The sequence below is a fragment of the Copidosoma floridanum genome, unplaced genomic scaffold (genome assembly GCF_036245765.1).
Source record: "Copidosoma floridanum isolate Cflo_tuat_1 unplaced genomic scaffold, Cflo_Japanese_pri ptg000004l, whole genome shotgun sequence".
In the NCBI taxonomy this organism is placed as follows: domain Eukaryota; kingdom Metazoa; phylum Arthropoda; class Insecta; order Hymenoptera; family Encyrtidae; genus Copidosoma; species Copidosoma floridanum.
In genome coordinates, this window is record NW_028321881.1 from 33946394 (window position 1) to 33959220 (window position 12827).

Here is a 12827-nt window from a genome sequence, read left to right on the forward strand (position 1 = left end):
GCTTTGATAAACTTGATTTTTTATGTACAATTTCTCATGTCGCGAGCACACCTAAAAATGCTCACCCAAAAAAGTGCCCAACGCGCCATAAGTTCAAGTTTTCACTTCTGCCTGCACTCCCGGAGTGCTTAGTTTTTACATTTATTTTTGATTTAAAGCAAAAGATTCCTCATACTAGACTTATTTCACTTACTTATTGCTTTGACAATTTGTTCGTAAAAATGGAAACGAAGCGCGTAGCAGATTAAACCCTGTTAGTATGTCTGTATATACATATATATCTAAAAAATCGATACAGCTTTTATAATGCTACCACAGAGTTAGTAATCTGCATTACATGCGCACGCACTTCACAGAAGTTCGACTATTATTTTCCTTTCCTGCATTTATTCTTCCTCTAATCAAAAAATCTTTACTTTCTAAACAAAAAAATGCTTTATTTTCTAACGGTTAAATATACGTAGCCTTATTAAGGTACAAACAAAAAAATAGTATATTTACTTAGGTATACTATGGGAACAGCAGGGGCAGTAGGAGAACAAGAAAAATAGTGCAAAGGCAGCGGGGGCTTATGAAGGGGTGCTAGAGGCTTCGTGTGAGCAATATTAAAAATGAAATAAGTTAAAATATCAGAATAGTACACCGAACATTCCCTTATTTTTTCCACATTTTTGCACATTGAAAAACACCAAATCCACATTATGCGTCTCAGTTATTGATTCACCATATGATGTACATTGATATAGTATAAAGTTTACAGCTTTGCAAAAGCTTTTATTATACCATTCAAAGTTTTTTTTAACAGGAAATCAAAATAAAACTAAAAACTTAACGCATTCCAGCAAAAAGGCACGGAGTGTGCCTATACACTGGAGTGGTATACTTCGAACTGACAAAAAAAATTACGACTAAAAAATAAAAATGAAAGTCAGATAAAAGATAGAAGCACTTTTCTTATTAACAAATCTCAAAAGCAAGATGGAAAAATGATGACTTTATAGTCTTACTTATTTTGTTTATAATCCTCTAAACTCGTCGCTTAAAATTTTCTTTTCTCTTGTCCCTTTAATATTGCTTACTATTTTCAGTGTATGCGGCAGTTTATTAAATAATGTAATAGCCATACATTGGTGAAAGCATTTTTCACTATCCAAATTACAGTTAAAAAGCAGAATACTTTTATTTCTAGTTTTGGTGGTCCCAATCAAGTACATATCCTACTGCAATGCCTTATGTTTGTAAACAAGACATGAAAAATTATAAGCTTGATACATTTCAAGTAGTTTCGTGTTGAATTAAATCACATTATATTTATTGTTCAAAATAATTCTAAGAATTTTTTTCTGCAATGATTATAAAGGGTTCAAAACGCTTTGACATGCTGATCCCTAAGCAAAAATTTCATGATTTAGCCGAGAAATGGAACATAGTATACAGTAGTTGATTGAGTAATTTTTAATACAAATCTGAGCTTTTAGGAGACAAACAGCAAATATTTAGTTTTTTTAAAATACAATTTATATGACTATCCTATTGCAACTTATTATCCAGTCATTATATTCACCAAAAGTCAAAATTAAGGTTTTTTTCAATATTAGAAGCTAATTTGTTGATGTATAATAAGTACTACATTGTATTCAGTTTATCTGTTAATACCCCTTCTAAATAAGTCCAAGAGTTTGATCTACAAAATCATCAGGAAAAGAAGTGACACTATCTACATGTATGTGTAATAAGTAAATATATCTAAGAAAAAACACTGGACCAAGTATAGTTCTCTAAGGGCCTTAAAAATTAATAGCTTCATAGTGGCTGGTAGTATTAGAAAAAACGGTTTTGATAAGTCTATCTTGAATATAGATTATAAAGAATTTCAGTGTTATTTTCCACACTCGACAATTCTCAAGTTTCCTCAATACATTTTCATGATCAACGCAGTCAAAAGTCTTACGTAAATCTGTAAATGCTACTGCAGTTGGATTTCGTAAGCCAAGTTCAGTATTTATGTAGTTATTTCGTGAGGCGAGAGCATTTGTACAGCCTTTTATCTTTTAGATTCCATATTGTTTATCTGATATTAGTTTGTTCGAAGTTTAAGCACTGTTAAATTTGTGATTTTTTAAACAATTTTTGCAGAATCAGATATATTGGTCTGTGATTAGTTGGCTCATACCTATCACCTTCTTTAAAAATTTGTTACCACATCTTCTATATCTATGTATCTCGAGAAGTAATCTCTTTTAATACATCTATTAAATATACAACTGAGTTATAATGCTACTCACCCATTCAATATATGTTTATATAGGTGTGTTACGCGTGAGAGTAAATCAACGATTCCAGAATTCTGATGTTGAGGAAACTGTGTGACACAAGTAGATTTTGCATGTTTCTTCCCTTTCACCCAGTCTCCCTCATCATACCGTCAAACACCAGTCCACTCTGCACCACATCACACCATGCCACGTCACACTACCACAGCACATACACATTTAAGTGTGTCAACGAAATATTAATAATACGCAACAAAGTCACCAGGAAATAGATGTTTAAAAACTATTGGTTTTTTCGAGATACCTTGTGTAAAGATGACGGCCCTGCCACGATAAAACTAACAACGCCGTAATCTCTTGCTTTCTTCTGCTGTTATATACCTATACTTGTGTTGGACTTAAATTTTTATGCTTGTATGTTTAGGTATGTACAGTGCATGCGCACTTACAATATTTGAACAAAACAATTCTCACGTTCGACGATTTCCTCACTGTTGTCTCAAAATTTAATGTGTTGACACTATTTGTTTTTAAAGTAATAGATTCTTTATGATTGAAAGTACATGTACCAATTCGACTTCTAAGCCCACAGCTTTTGATTGCAGTACAATAGTCAATTTAATTTCAGGTTCCGTAAGGTTGAAAATCGCTTAAGCCTGCTGAATGCAGCATATTAAGGGGCTTATAAGTCATATCATAATAGTTATATAAATTTTCTAGTAAAATTGTTGAAAAATTTCCATGATGGCTTGCATATAAAATAATTAGATACTTAAAAGGATCTCGTTGCTAAGGTAGAACACCTTAATTCTCTTTGGATTATTCATTATTCATTATCTATAATTTATATTCATCATAAAAATCAAACTCTTTCTACATTTAATTTATCTACTTAGACCGTAAAAATGTTATTACCACTATTACAAAAAAATTGTACAATTTATTGCTAATATTTAATCCATTCAATAAAAATCTTAATTCAGATACTTAAATTAAGGTCTTGCGTTTATGGCGTACGAAATTCAGGATTAAGATAATAGGATATTAAATATATTTAATATTCAAAATTTTCATGCATATTGAAATACTTTCTGCTAAGTAAGTATCTTACCTTAGCAATACCACCTCTTGTTTGTCGTTGTTTAATGGCTGTGGGTACATCCATATATACATATATATATATATATATATATATATATATATATATATATATATATATATATATATATATATATATAACTTTGATTCGCTACATACATTTTATTATTAATGTTCTTGATTATTTATAAGACGATTTCATTATGGGGGAGTCATTCAAAAATTCCACGATCCACCCACCCTCCTCTTTTAAAGTATCGTTGTTCTTTACTATTATCTGGAAATCTGCATGCCACAGTAAAAGTATCTTATCAGTTAACTACTTATATGATTTCCTAGTGATTAGGTCGTATAAAAAACACCACCAAATTACCTAGGAGAAAGTGATAGAGTGTAGTCTTGAAACCAAGCTCTCCAGGTAGGAAGCAAGTGCTCTACCACTGAGCCACTAAGGGCTCCCAACGCTGCGTGCTGTCTGGTGAAACTTAAAAAAATGTCTGTAGGCAATATGAGACGCTGTTGGCCGCACTGCTTTATTTTAATAACACTCCTATTAACACCATGCTAGAGAAATTTGGCTTGAGCTAACTTAATTCTACGATCATTTCTCAGACACTGAGTCATAAAAAAAATTTTTTGAACGAAGTTCTTTATGTCACGTACTGGGGGGGCTGGAATTTTAAAAACGACAGATTGTATGAAACTGAAGTCGCTCACCAGAAGACTCTTCCTCTTAAGTTTCCCCCCTTACCCCTCCGCACTCACCGTCAGTCCTCTACACACTTTTTCTCACCCTATATCTTCTAAACGTACTGCGCTATCCTCCTTCATACCTCTGCCCACCATTCCCCTTCACACTCCTAAGCGATTGATTTTTGAACAAATTTTAATTTTCTTTTCCCACAGTAATTTTTATCTTCAAATTTTTTTCTTCTACAATTCTGAAAAAAAAAAAAAACTTTTTCAGCAAATAGATTTGAACCCTCGACCTCCTGCATACGAGTCAAGTACCCTACCCACTCTGCTACGAGCGCTGCCGACTATAATATTCCGATTTCTTGTACTTATCGTGTGGTTTGTAACTTTTTTTTAATTTTGATATGCATTTACTGATAATACATTCAATTAATGATAAATTTATAATTGAATTGATAAATTACTTATTTAGTTATTTATTAAAATTAAGTTCTTTATGTCACGTGCTTGGGGGGGCTGAAATCTTAAAAACGACAGATTTCCATAAAACAGATGTCGTTTACTAGAAGTCTTTTCCTCCTGAAAAATTTTTTTTTTTTGAATAAAAAATTTTAAAAAACAAAAAATTTAACTAGCATAAATATGATTATGTAAATTAAATCGAATGAGGCGCGTTATAACGCATTAAATATTAGTATTTTGTGCATTTTATGCAGAAAATACCAACCGATTTTTTTTAAACTTGATGTTTTTTGGCATTAAAATAATGCTAATAATTACTGCTATAAATCAATTATTAAATAAACAAATATATGAATAAAATAAACATATACAAAAGAGTTGCAAAACGTATCAATGGTTTTTAAGGGCACTTATTTCAAGTTCAATAAACAAATAATATTACTATGTTACATACTTATTTTAATGTGGTAATTTATTAAATCAGTTTTAAATAAATTATGTAAGATCATTATACATATAAATTTCGAGTAACATATCATTTTAATGGTTTCTTAGGGCGCTTATTTTAAATCTGATAAACAAATAATAGCAAAATGTCCTTAAATAATTATATTAAAAAAAATAAAAAATTGTATTGATTGGCTATACAATTGCAAAACAAAAGTAAAAAAAAAAGATTTAAAAAAAATGTATGTACAGAACTTAAATTAAAACAACTTCAACGAAATGCAATGACAAACTATTAAAAATATAAATAAAAAAAGGTATAAAATCAAAATGGAAAAATTTAATGAAAAAAATGAAATAAAATAAATATGAAATAATAAGAAAAATGAAATGAAAAATAATATGAAAAGAAATTAAAAAATGATATAAAAAGATGGGAATAAAATCAGAAAAGACATTAAAAAATAAAATGAAATGAAAAAAGATTGGGAAAGAAAATGAAGTAAAAATGCAGAAAATAAAATTAAAAAAGAAAAAAAGAAAAGCTTAAAAAAAATAATTAAGGAAAAAAAAAATTAAATGAAAGATGAAAAAAAATGAAATGAAATCAAAAAACACATAAAAAATACAATGAAATGGAAAAAAAGTAAAATAAAAAAAGGAATAAAAAAAGAAGATTAAAAAAAAAAAAAATACAAAATAAAGAAAATTAAAAATTAAATAGAAAAATTAAAATTAGAAAAACAAATGAAATAAAAGATATACAAATGAAGAATCAAATTACTGTTTTTATGCATGACGTAGTCATGAAGTTGAACTATCGTGAGTACTGAACTAAATTTTCTTATTTTTTTTAAGTTCATTTTTTAAGATTTTGTTTTAGTGAACTACATAAATACAGTACTTGTTTTTATAGAGCTTCGTTCTTTCTATGGGTCTGGTAACCCTCCAGTTACCTGAGAAACTGTGTGTCTTTACACTTATTTCATGTTTAAAGAACTTCGTTTTTGCCATGGGCCCCATGATCCATTTATACCCCCTGATTTGCTTCTTTTAGTTTGATTCTCTATTTTTTATTTTCTTAGTTGATTTTTTGTATTTTTATTTTTATATTTAATTTTTAATTTCCTTAATTTTATTTTATTTTATTTTTTTTGAGTATTTTGAGATACGCATGCCTCGTTTTCTTCGTCTTAACGACTTTCTCACATAGGACTAAAGATATTGAGTTAAACCAAAATACATCAGGCATACCAGCGAAAAGCTTTTTATTGATGTTTAAAAATTCGAGTATGCAAATCTGAAGTAAATAGTAGCGCGGTCGCCGAGACTTCGTCTACTTTCTCAAACTTACCTCGTCGTCACGTTCCCGTGTGACTTGATTGCAATCTTATGCGTTATTTCCTAATACTTTATTAGAATCAAATGTTAATGATAATTTTCAAAATAATTTTTGAATTATAGAATATTTTATTAGAAAATTAACCACGTTTTACCCTTCTCGTAGGCTTCAAATTGTACAAGTCATCAATTCTGTAAAAAATATTCATTCACACATAAAATGCCTGAGCTTGTATGCTTTTGACAAAATGGCAGCTATTGGGAATAAGTCTGTACCACGTGACATGGCAATATATACATATGACAACTAGAAGAGAAGTAGTACAGGTCTTATAGGAGAAATTAAGTTTTTATTTTTTTTTGGTGGTGGAAAAGGTGTTGAACACAAAAAATTTCCAGAGTACATATTTTTAACATTGTAATGGTTAGGTTCTTATTTTTTTCATATGGTAAACTCGTTTTTTAAGGCCAAAAACATCTTCTTATAGGTAAAAAGAACAGTTTAACCTAACATCAAGCTGCGTTTTTACCTCTGAGCTGGCGCAACAGCGATAGCACCATCAGCAGAAACGAGTAGCTCCATGTAGGGTTGACTGTACTTTGTACGTTCAAAACTCTGTTTACGGACTTCATAAACAATTTAATCGTATGGAAAAAATAACAACCTTACTCTCACAATGTCAAAAATATGTAATCCAACAACTTTTTGTATTCAACACCTTTTCCACTACGAAAAACAATAAAAACTTAATTTCTTCCATAAGGCCTGTACTAATTTTCCTCTCTTTCTCTATATATATTGCCGTGTCACGTGGTACAGGCATATTTTCAATATAGTGTGTACACTAAAGCGGATAAACAAACGCGCGTGTTTGTCTATTTTAGTAGACACAAAGATATCTAGTACATTCATAAAAAAAGATTTTCTTGATAACGTAGTTTTCCAAACTTTTTCGCTGATCAATGACAGTTAAGACATGATATCAAACTATAACTGGATTTTTATTTGTTAATATTTTATAAATCTCAAATTTATAAGATTCCCCCATTGTATTGAGCCTCCCTTATATGATAACAGCCTTATTTTTCATGTTTAGATTATATGAGGTTAAAGATCTATATTTATGTTATTAAAAACATCAGCTAGAGATGTCAATTAGAAAATGAATTTATACCTCTGGTGTAAGTAACGGGGTGGAGTACTTAAGACGTAAGGTTTGGCTAATTTATACATACATTCTTATGATCACATGAAGTTACCCTTACTGCAGTTGTTTTGTCAGTAAAAAATATAATGAGTGTTTTTATTCCTAATATCCTTAACTTTTTGATTACAGGAAGACATGGTGTGTCTTTCATGCACAGCCACTGGGGAACGAGTTTGTCTGGCAGCTGAGGGTTTTGGAAATCGACACTGTTTTCTCGAAAATATAGCTGACAAAGTAAGTACCCGTAAAAGTGATTCACGATCATCAATACGTTAAGATATTAAGATGTTCATGAATCAGTTGTTAGAGAAAAATAAACTTACCAAAAACATTTTTTTAATTATATAACTAGTAATTAAATCGATTCCACAAATAAAGAATTGTAAAGTACTGGATAAGGACTTGGTCTATTATTTAGGAAAGTTTTCATATAAGGTTCTACTGGAATGTTAACAATGACTTATCAGAAATGTAAAATTTTAGTTTTTGGGCATTGGGCGCAATTAGACCCAGCTAAGTCATTCACTTATTAGAATTTCATTGACAAGAAAACCGTTTTTTTAATAGTAACTTTTTATGCAAGCATATTTTATGTGTTAAACTCAATAATGTCATCATAAGATATTTGTGTTTCACAGAATATACCACCGGACTTATCACAATGTGTATTTGTAATTGAGCAAGCCTTATCAGTAAGGGCTTTGCAAGAATTGGTTACTGCTGCTGGATCAGAGACGGTAACGTAACAAATACCTTATAATGTTTACATTTAAATATATTTTCCATTACAATATGTGTAATAGTTTTATCTTGGAACAAAGAACTTCCTGATTAATGTAGAAAAACAGCCCAGTTATGCATTTTGATTTTCGAAACATTGACGTTATTTTTATTGGCGACTTACGTCAACTTCCGCTAGTTAGATCAATGCCTATTCACAAATCAATTAAAAATTTTATGGTTAGGCCTTATTTATGGAAAAAATAGAAATTTTATCACCGTACTCAAGTAAAAAAGCAAGCTAATAAGACGTTTTCTTCTACATTAACAAAAATTGGTAACGGCAAAAAATACACAAAATGTCAGTAATTGATACAGGTAGCTTACCTTGCATTATTACTTTTGTTAAAGATAAGTATTATCTCATCACTTTAAACATTTAAATATCTGATGGCTTAGCCAATAGTGGTGCTGGTAAGTTGGTTTATTAAGATTTCGATAAAGATAATATTGTTTGCCAAGTTTGGTTAGAATTTCCTGGTAATATTCAAATTGGTGATAAAATCAGAAAAAAGCTGCTTTATTCGCTATAAGAAATAGAATTAATAGATCTGCCGTACGGATCAAACTACGAACATCAAATATTTCTTGAACAAAAGACAATAAAGTTACCGTTAAACGAAAACATTTCCCCTTGATAGCAGTTTGTGCTATGACAATTCACGAATCACTAGGTGGAACGTTCGATCAAGTTGTTTATCAGTATGAAAAATTGCATTCGCAATCACTTGTTTACATTGCACTTTCTCGTGTAACAAGTCTTAAAGGCTTGTATATTGTAACATCTGATAACGATCTGACTAAGTTTAAATTTTATTATGACCGTTTATGAGCTATTTTGACTGTAAGTTTAGTACACGAATCTTAAAGGCTCTCTTTAAATTCTGTTGCAAATACAGCTTGAATGATTACCAATTTCATTTCTGATACAAAAAATTTGTCTATATTATGTTTCAATATTTTAGGTCTAAGGAAACATTTACTTGATTTGAATAATACAGTCACTAGAAAATGTAATGTTTTAATGTTGACTAAAACATGGATAGACAATAATCAACAAATTAACATACCACAATTAAACTGTATCGTCCTTTTTAAACGTGACAATCCATGGTCAGTGGGAGTTACAATATATCATAATATTAATGATACAGTGAATATCGTTGGTCCAAATATGGATATGACTGTACAAAGTACCCATGATTTAAATGTTCGAACAGCAGATATTGCAGACGTTTGTTCAGCCATATCTATAATGAAAAATGCCCAAAAAATAGTAATGGTAGCCATATATGTTTCACCTAATCAAAAAATAAAAGATATAAATTATACAATTCTTAAAACACTACTGGAGTATATTAAAGTAGGTGCACAATTGCTTGGCAAAGATTTAAATAATTTTTCACTTATTTTAGCTGGTGATTTTAACATAAACTTTGCCAAGAAAAATTCCGAATATTTGACCAATATCCTCTTCCAAAAATTAAACTGAACTATAAATAGTAATCCTGAAAAACATATAACAAGATATGGGACTACGATAGATGCCGTTTTTTCTCGATATCTAAATAAAATACAGTTAAGAACATACGTATCTGATTTAAGTTACCATAAACCAATAGTTTCTATTGAAGAATCTGATAAACTTTTATATTAAGTTAATTATTTGTAACATTTTTATATTTTTATATTATAGTACTTAAAATATTTAACATTCAGTTTCAATATTTTATTTCTAATCCATTTCCATAATAATATCTCATGTTTTAAAATAAAACTTAAATTATATAAATATATTAATTGGCTTTAAAATTGCAAGAAAATAGGTAAGAAAAAAGTAATTGGGAAAAATATACGTACAGAAATTAAGTAAAATAAATTTAAACAAAATGAAATAAAAAATAATTAAAAATAAAAATAAAAAGGAAGGTATAAAATCGAAGAAAAAAAATTAAAAAAAAAAAAAAAAAAAGAAATAAATACATACGAAATGATAAGAAAAATAAAATAGAAAATAATTTGAAAAAAAATTAAAGAATGAAATCGAAAAATAGGGAATGAAATCAAAAACGAAATTAAAAAATAAAATAAAATGAAAAAAAGGAAGGGAATAAACTTAAAATGAAGAAAATCAAATTTAAAAAATAACGAATTCAAAGGAATGAAATAAAAAAAAAGAAAATGTATTTAAAAAAAATTAAAGAAAAAAAAGTAATGAAATAAAAAATGAAAAAAAAAAAAATGAATTTAAAAAAGACATGGAATAATATAATGGAATAATAGAAAAAAAATAAAAAAAGAAACAAAAATATAAGATTACATAAAAAAATTAAAAAAATGAAAAACATAAAAAGAACAAACCAGGGGGTATAAATAAGTCATGGGACCCACGGTAGGAAAGAAGTTCTCTAAACATGAGATGAGGGGCGAAAAATAATTGAACATAAGATGTGTATCAAAAAACATCATAAATTAAATAAATACGATTCCTCAGGTAACAAGGGGGTCACAAGGCCCATCGGAAGAACGAAGCTTAATGAGAATAAGTACTGCATTCATGTAGTTCAGTAAAACAAAAACTTGAAAAACGAAAAAAAAAAAAAAAAAAAAATTTTTTTAAATTAGTTCAGTACTCACGATCGTTGAACTTTATGAGTACTGTTTTTATGCGCGACGTTCTGAGATAGTTTAACCATCGTGAGTACTGAACTTTTTTTTTTTTTTTTCCAAGTTTTTGTTTAACTGAACTACATGAATGCAGTATTTATTTTCATAGAGCTTCGTTCTTCCTACGGGTCTTGTGACACTCTTGTTACCTGAGAAATTGTGTTTCTTTATTTTATGATATTTCTCGACATGTTCAATTGTTTTTCGGCACTCATTTCATATTTGAAGAACTTCGTTCTTACCGTGAGTCCCATGACTTTTTAATGCCCCTTGGTTTGTTACTTTTAATTTTTTTCCATTTTTTTTTATTTTTCCTTTGTTTTTTAATTTTTTACGGCATAGGACCTTATAGTTAGTAATAACTTTTTTACGCATTTTAGAGAATCGAAAAATTTATTGACTAATAATTACAGGCTTTTACTTGTGAGACTGACATGTAATAAATTTAACATTTTAATGTAAGATATGCTCACAACTGCACGCAATTGAATTTTGGCATTTCGTATTATACTAAGGTGGAGGACGTTGCACAACTTTTTTCTGATTTTTTGTCACAATAAGTAAGTGCTGCAGGTTTGCAAGTTTATAATTTGGATCTTCCCAGAATAAAATTTAAGAGCCCATAACACCGAAGAGTGTTATGGATCTTTTTGAAGCGTTCGGTTATCGACTTAGGAGGTAACAAGTTAAACTATAGTTGTTTCATAAATGATTTCTGTGTAAGTAAAAAGTTTAATTCTTATTCATTGCGTCATAATATTGATTTTTCAACTAATTTATAAGAGGCCGTAGCACTATCACGTAACGATACAAAGCGCATTGTATCTTAATTAAATGTTGGGTTATCGACTTGGATAGTGACTTGTATGAGTTGTAACGAGGTGCGCGAGGGAAATTGATTGTATGAAACAGTACGTGTCCTCACGTCCTGCCAAATTATGTTTCGATCACGCACCTGAGGCCCAAAAATCCTTGACGATAGTCGTTGTCAAATTCACAGGCCAGTTTACCTGTAATTTCACCTCTGTCGTTGAGTCCAGCCCCATGTGCCTTAGGATACCAGGGATTGTCCCGCAAGTGCACGTATACTTTGGACGAGAGGAAATACTTAAACTTTGATGTCATGCAAAGGGACGGGGCCACGGGATTCTCAGATAAGGTAGCACACACATATACGGCCTTAACAACTTAACACTCAAAGGCTTGCAAATAAAGCAAATAAAAGTGCATACATTTAATATAAAAGAATACAAAGTTATATACGCGGGTGTGTGTACATGCTGGAACGAGCAAAAGTATGAAATTAGCTAGTATACAATACCGCTGTCTCTCTTGCACATATGTATCCCACGTGACGGGCAGATCTCGCGAATTACAATGAAAGACGCGCTCAAAAACGATCTCACCAACTTGGTTGGTCGAACGCAGGTACAAGAGATGACGATCAATGCGGTGTAGATCTCGGCTTGGAGGAGGAACGGGTGAGCGTCTTTACCAGCCAAAGTTCCTGGTCACTACCCGGATTACAAAGCCTGAGTCATGAGAGTACTCGGGTAGTATCATCCTCAATCGCGTCTTGCTTTGCACTGAAGTTCGTTGGCACCCCTAACCTCTGTGAGTCACGTATATCTTAACCGCGCTATACTACCACCTCGCATGGGCTCCCAAGCTAGTCTACTTCGACTAGCTCCGCTTTCCTTCACTTTGCTCCTCCTCTCTCGTCTCTCCTCCCTGACCCCGCGAACGCATAGCGTTTGGGCCGTGACAGAATGTTATCAGTAAGTACATAATATAAATGTAAAAATTAGGTAAAATTTTTATCGACAGAGCCTTTATCTTAGTTATAATGAGATTC

At 30.5% G+C, this 12827-nt stretch overlaps 1 protein-coding gene across 1 annotated transcript in view; it reads left to right on the top strand.

Moving 5' to 3' along the window:
• Positions 1-12827, top strand: part of RyR (Ryanodine receptor) — a 1110242-nt gene that overhangs the window by 84477 nt on the left and 1012938 nt on the right. Inside the window, exons 3-4 of the mRNA XM_089598062.1 lie at positions 7655-7759; positions 8164-8267. Coding sequence (XP_089454188.1) covers positions 7655-7759; positions 8164-8267 — 209 coding nt within the window. The remainder of the gene's footprint in view (positions 1-7654; positions 7760-8163; positions 8268-12827) is intronic.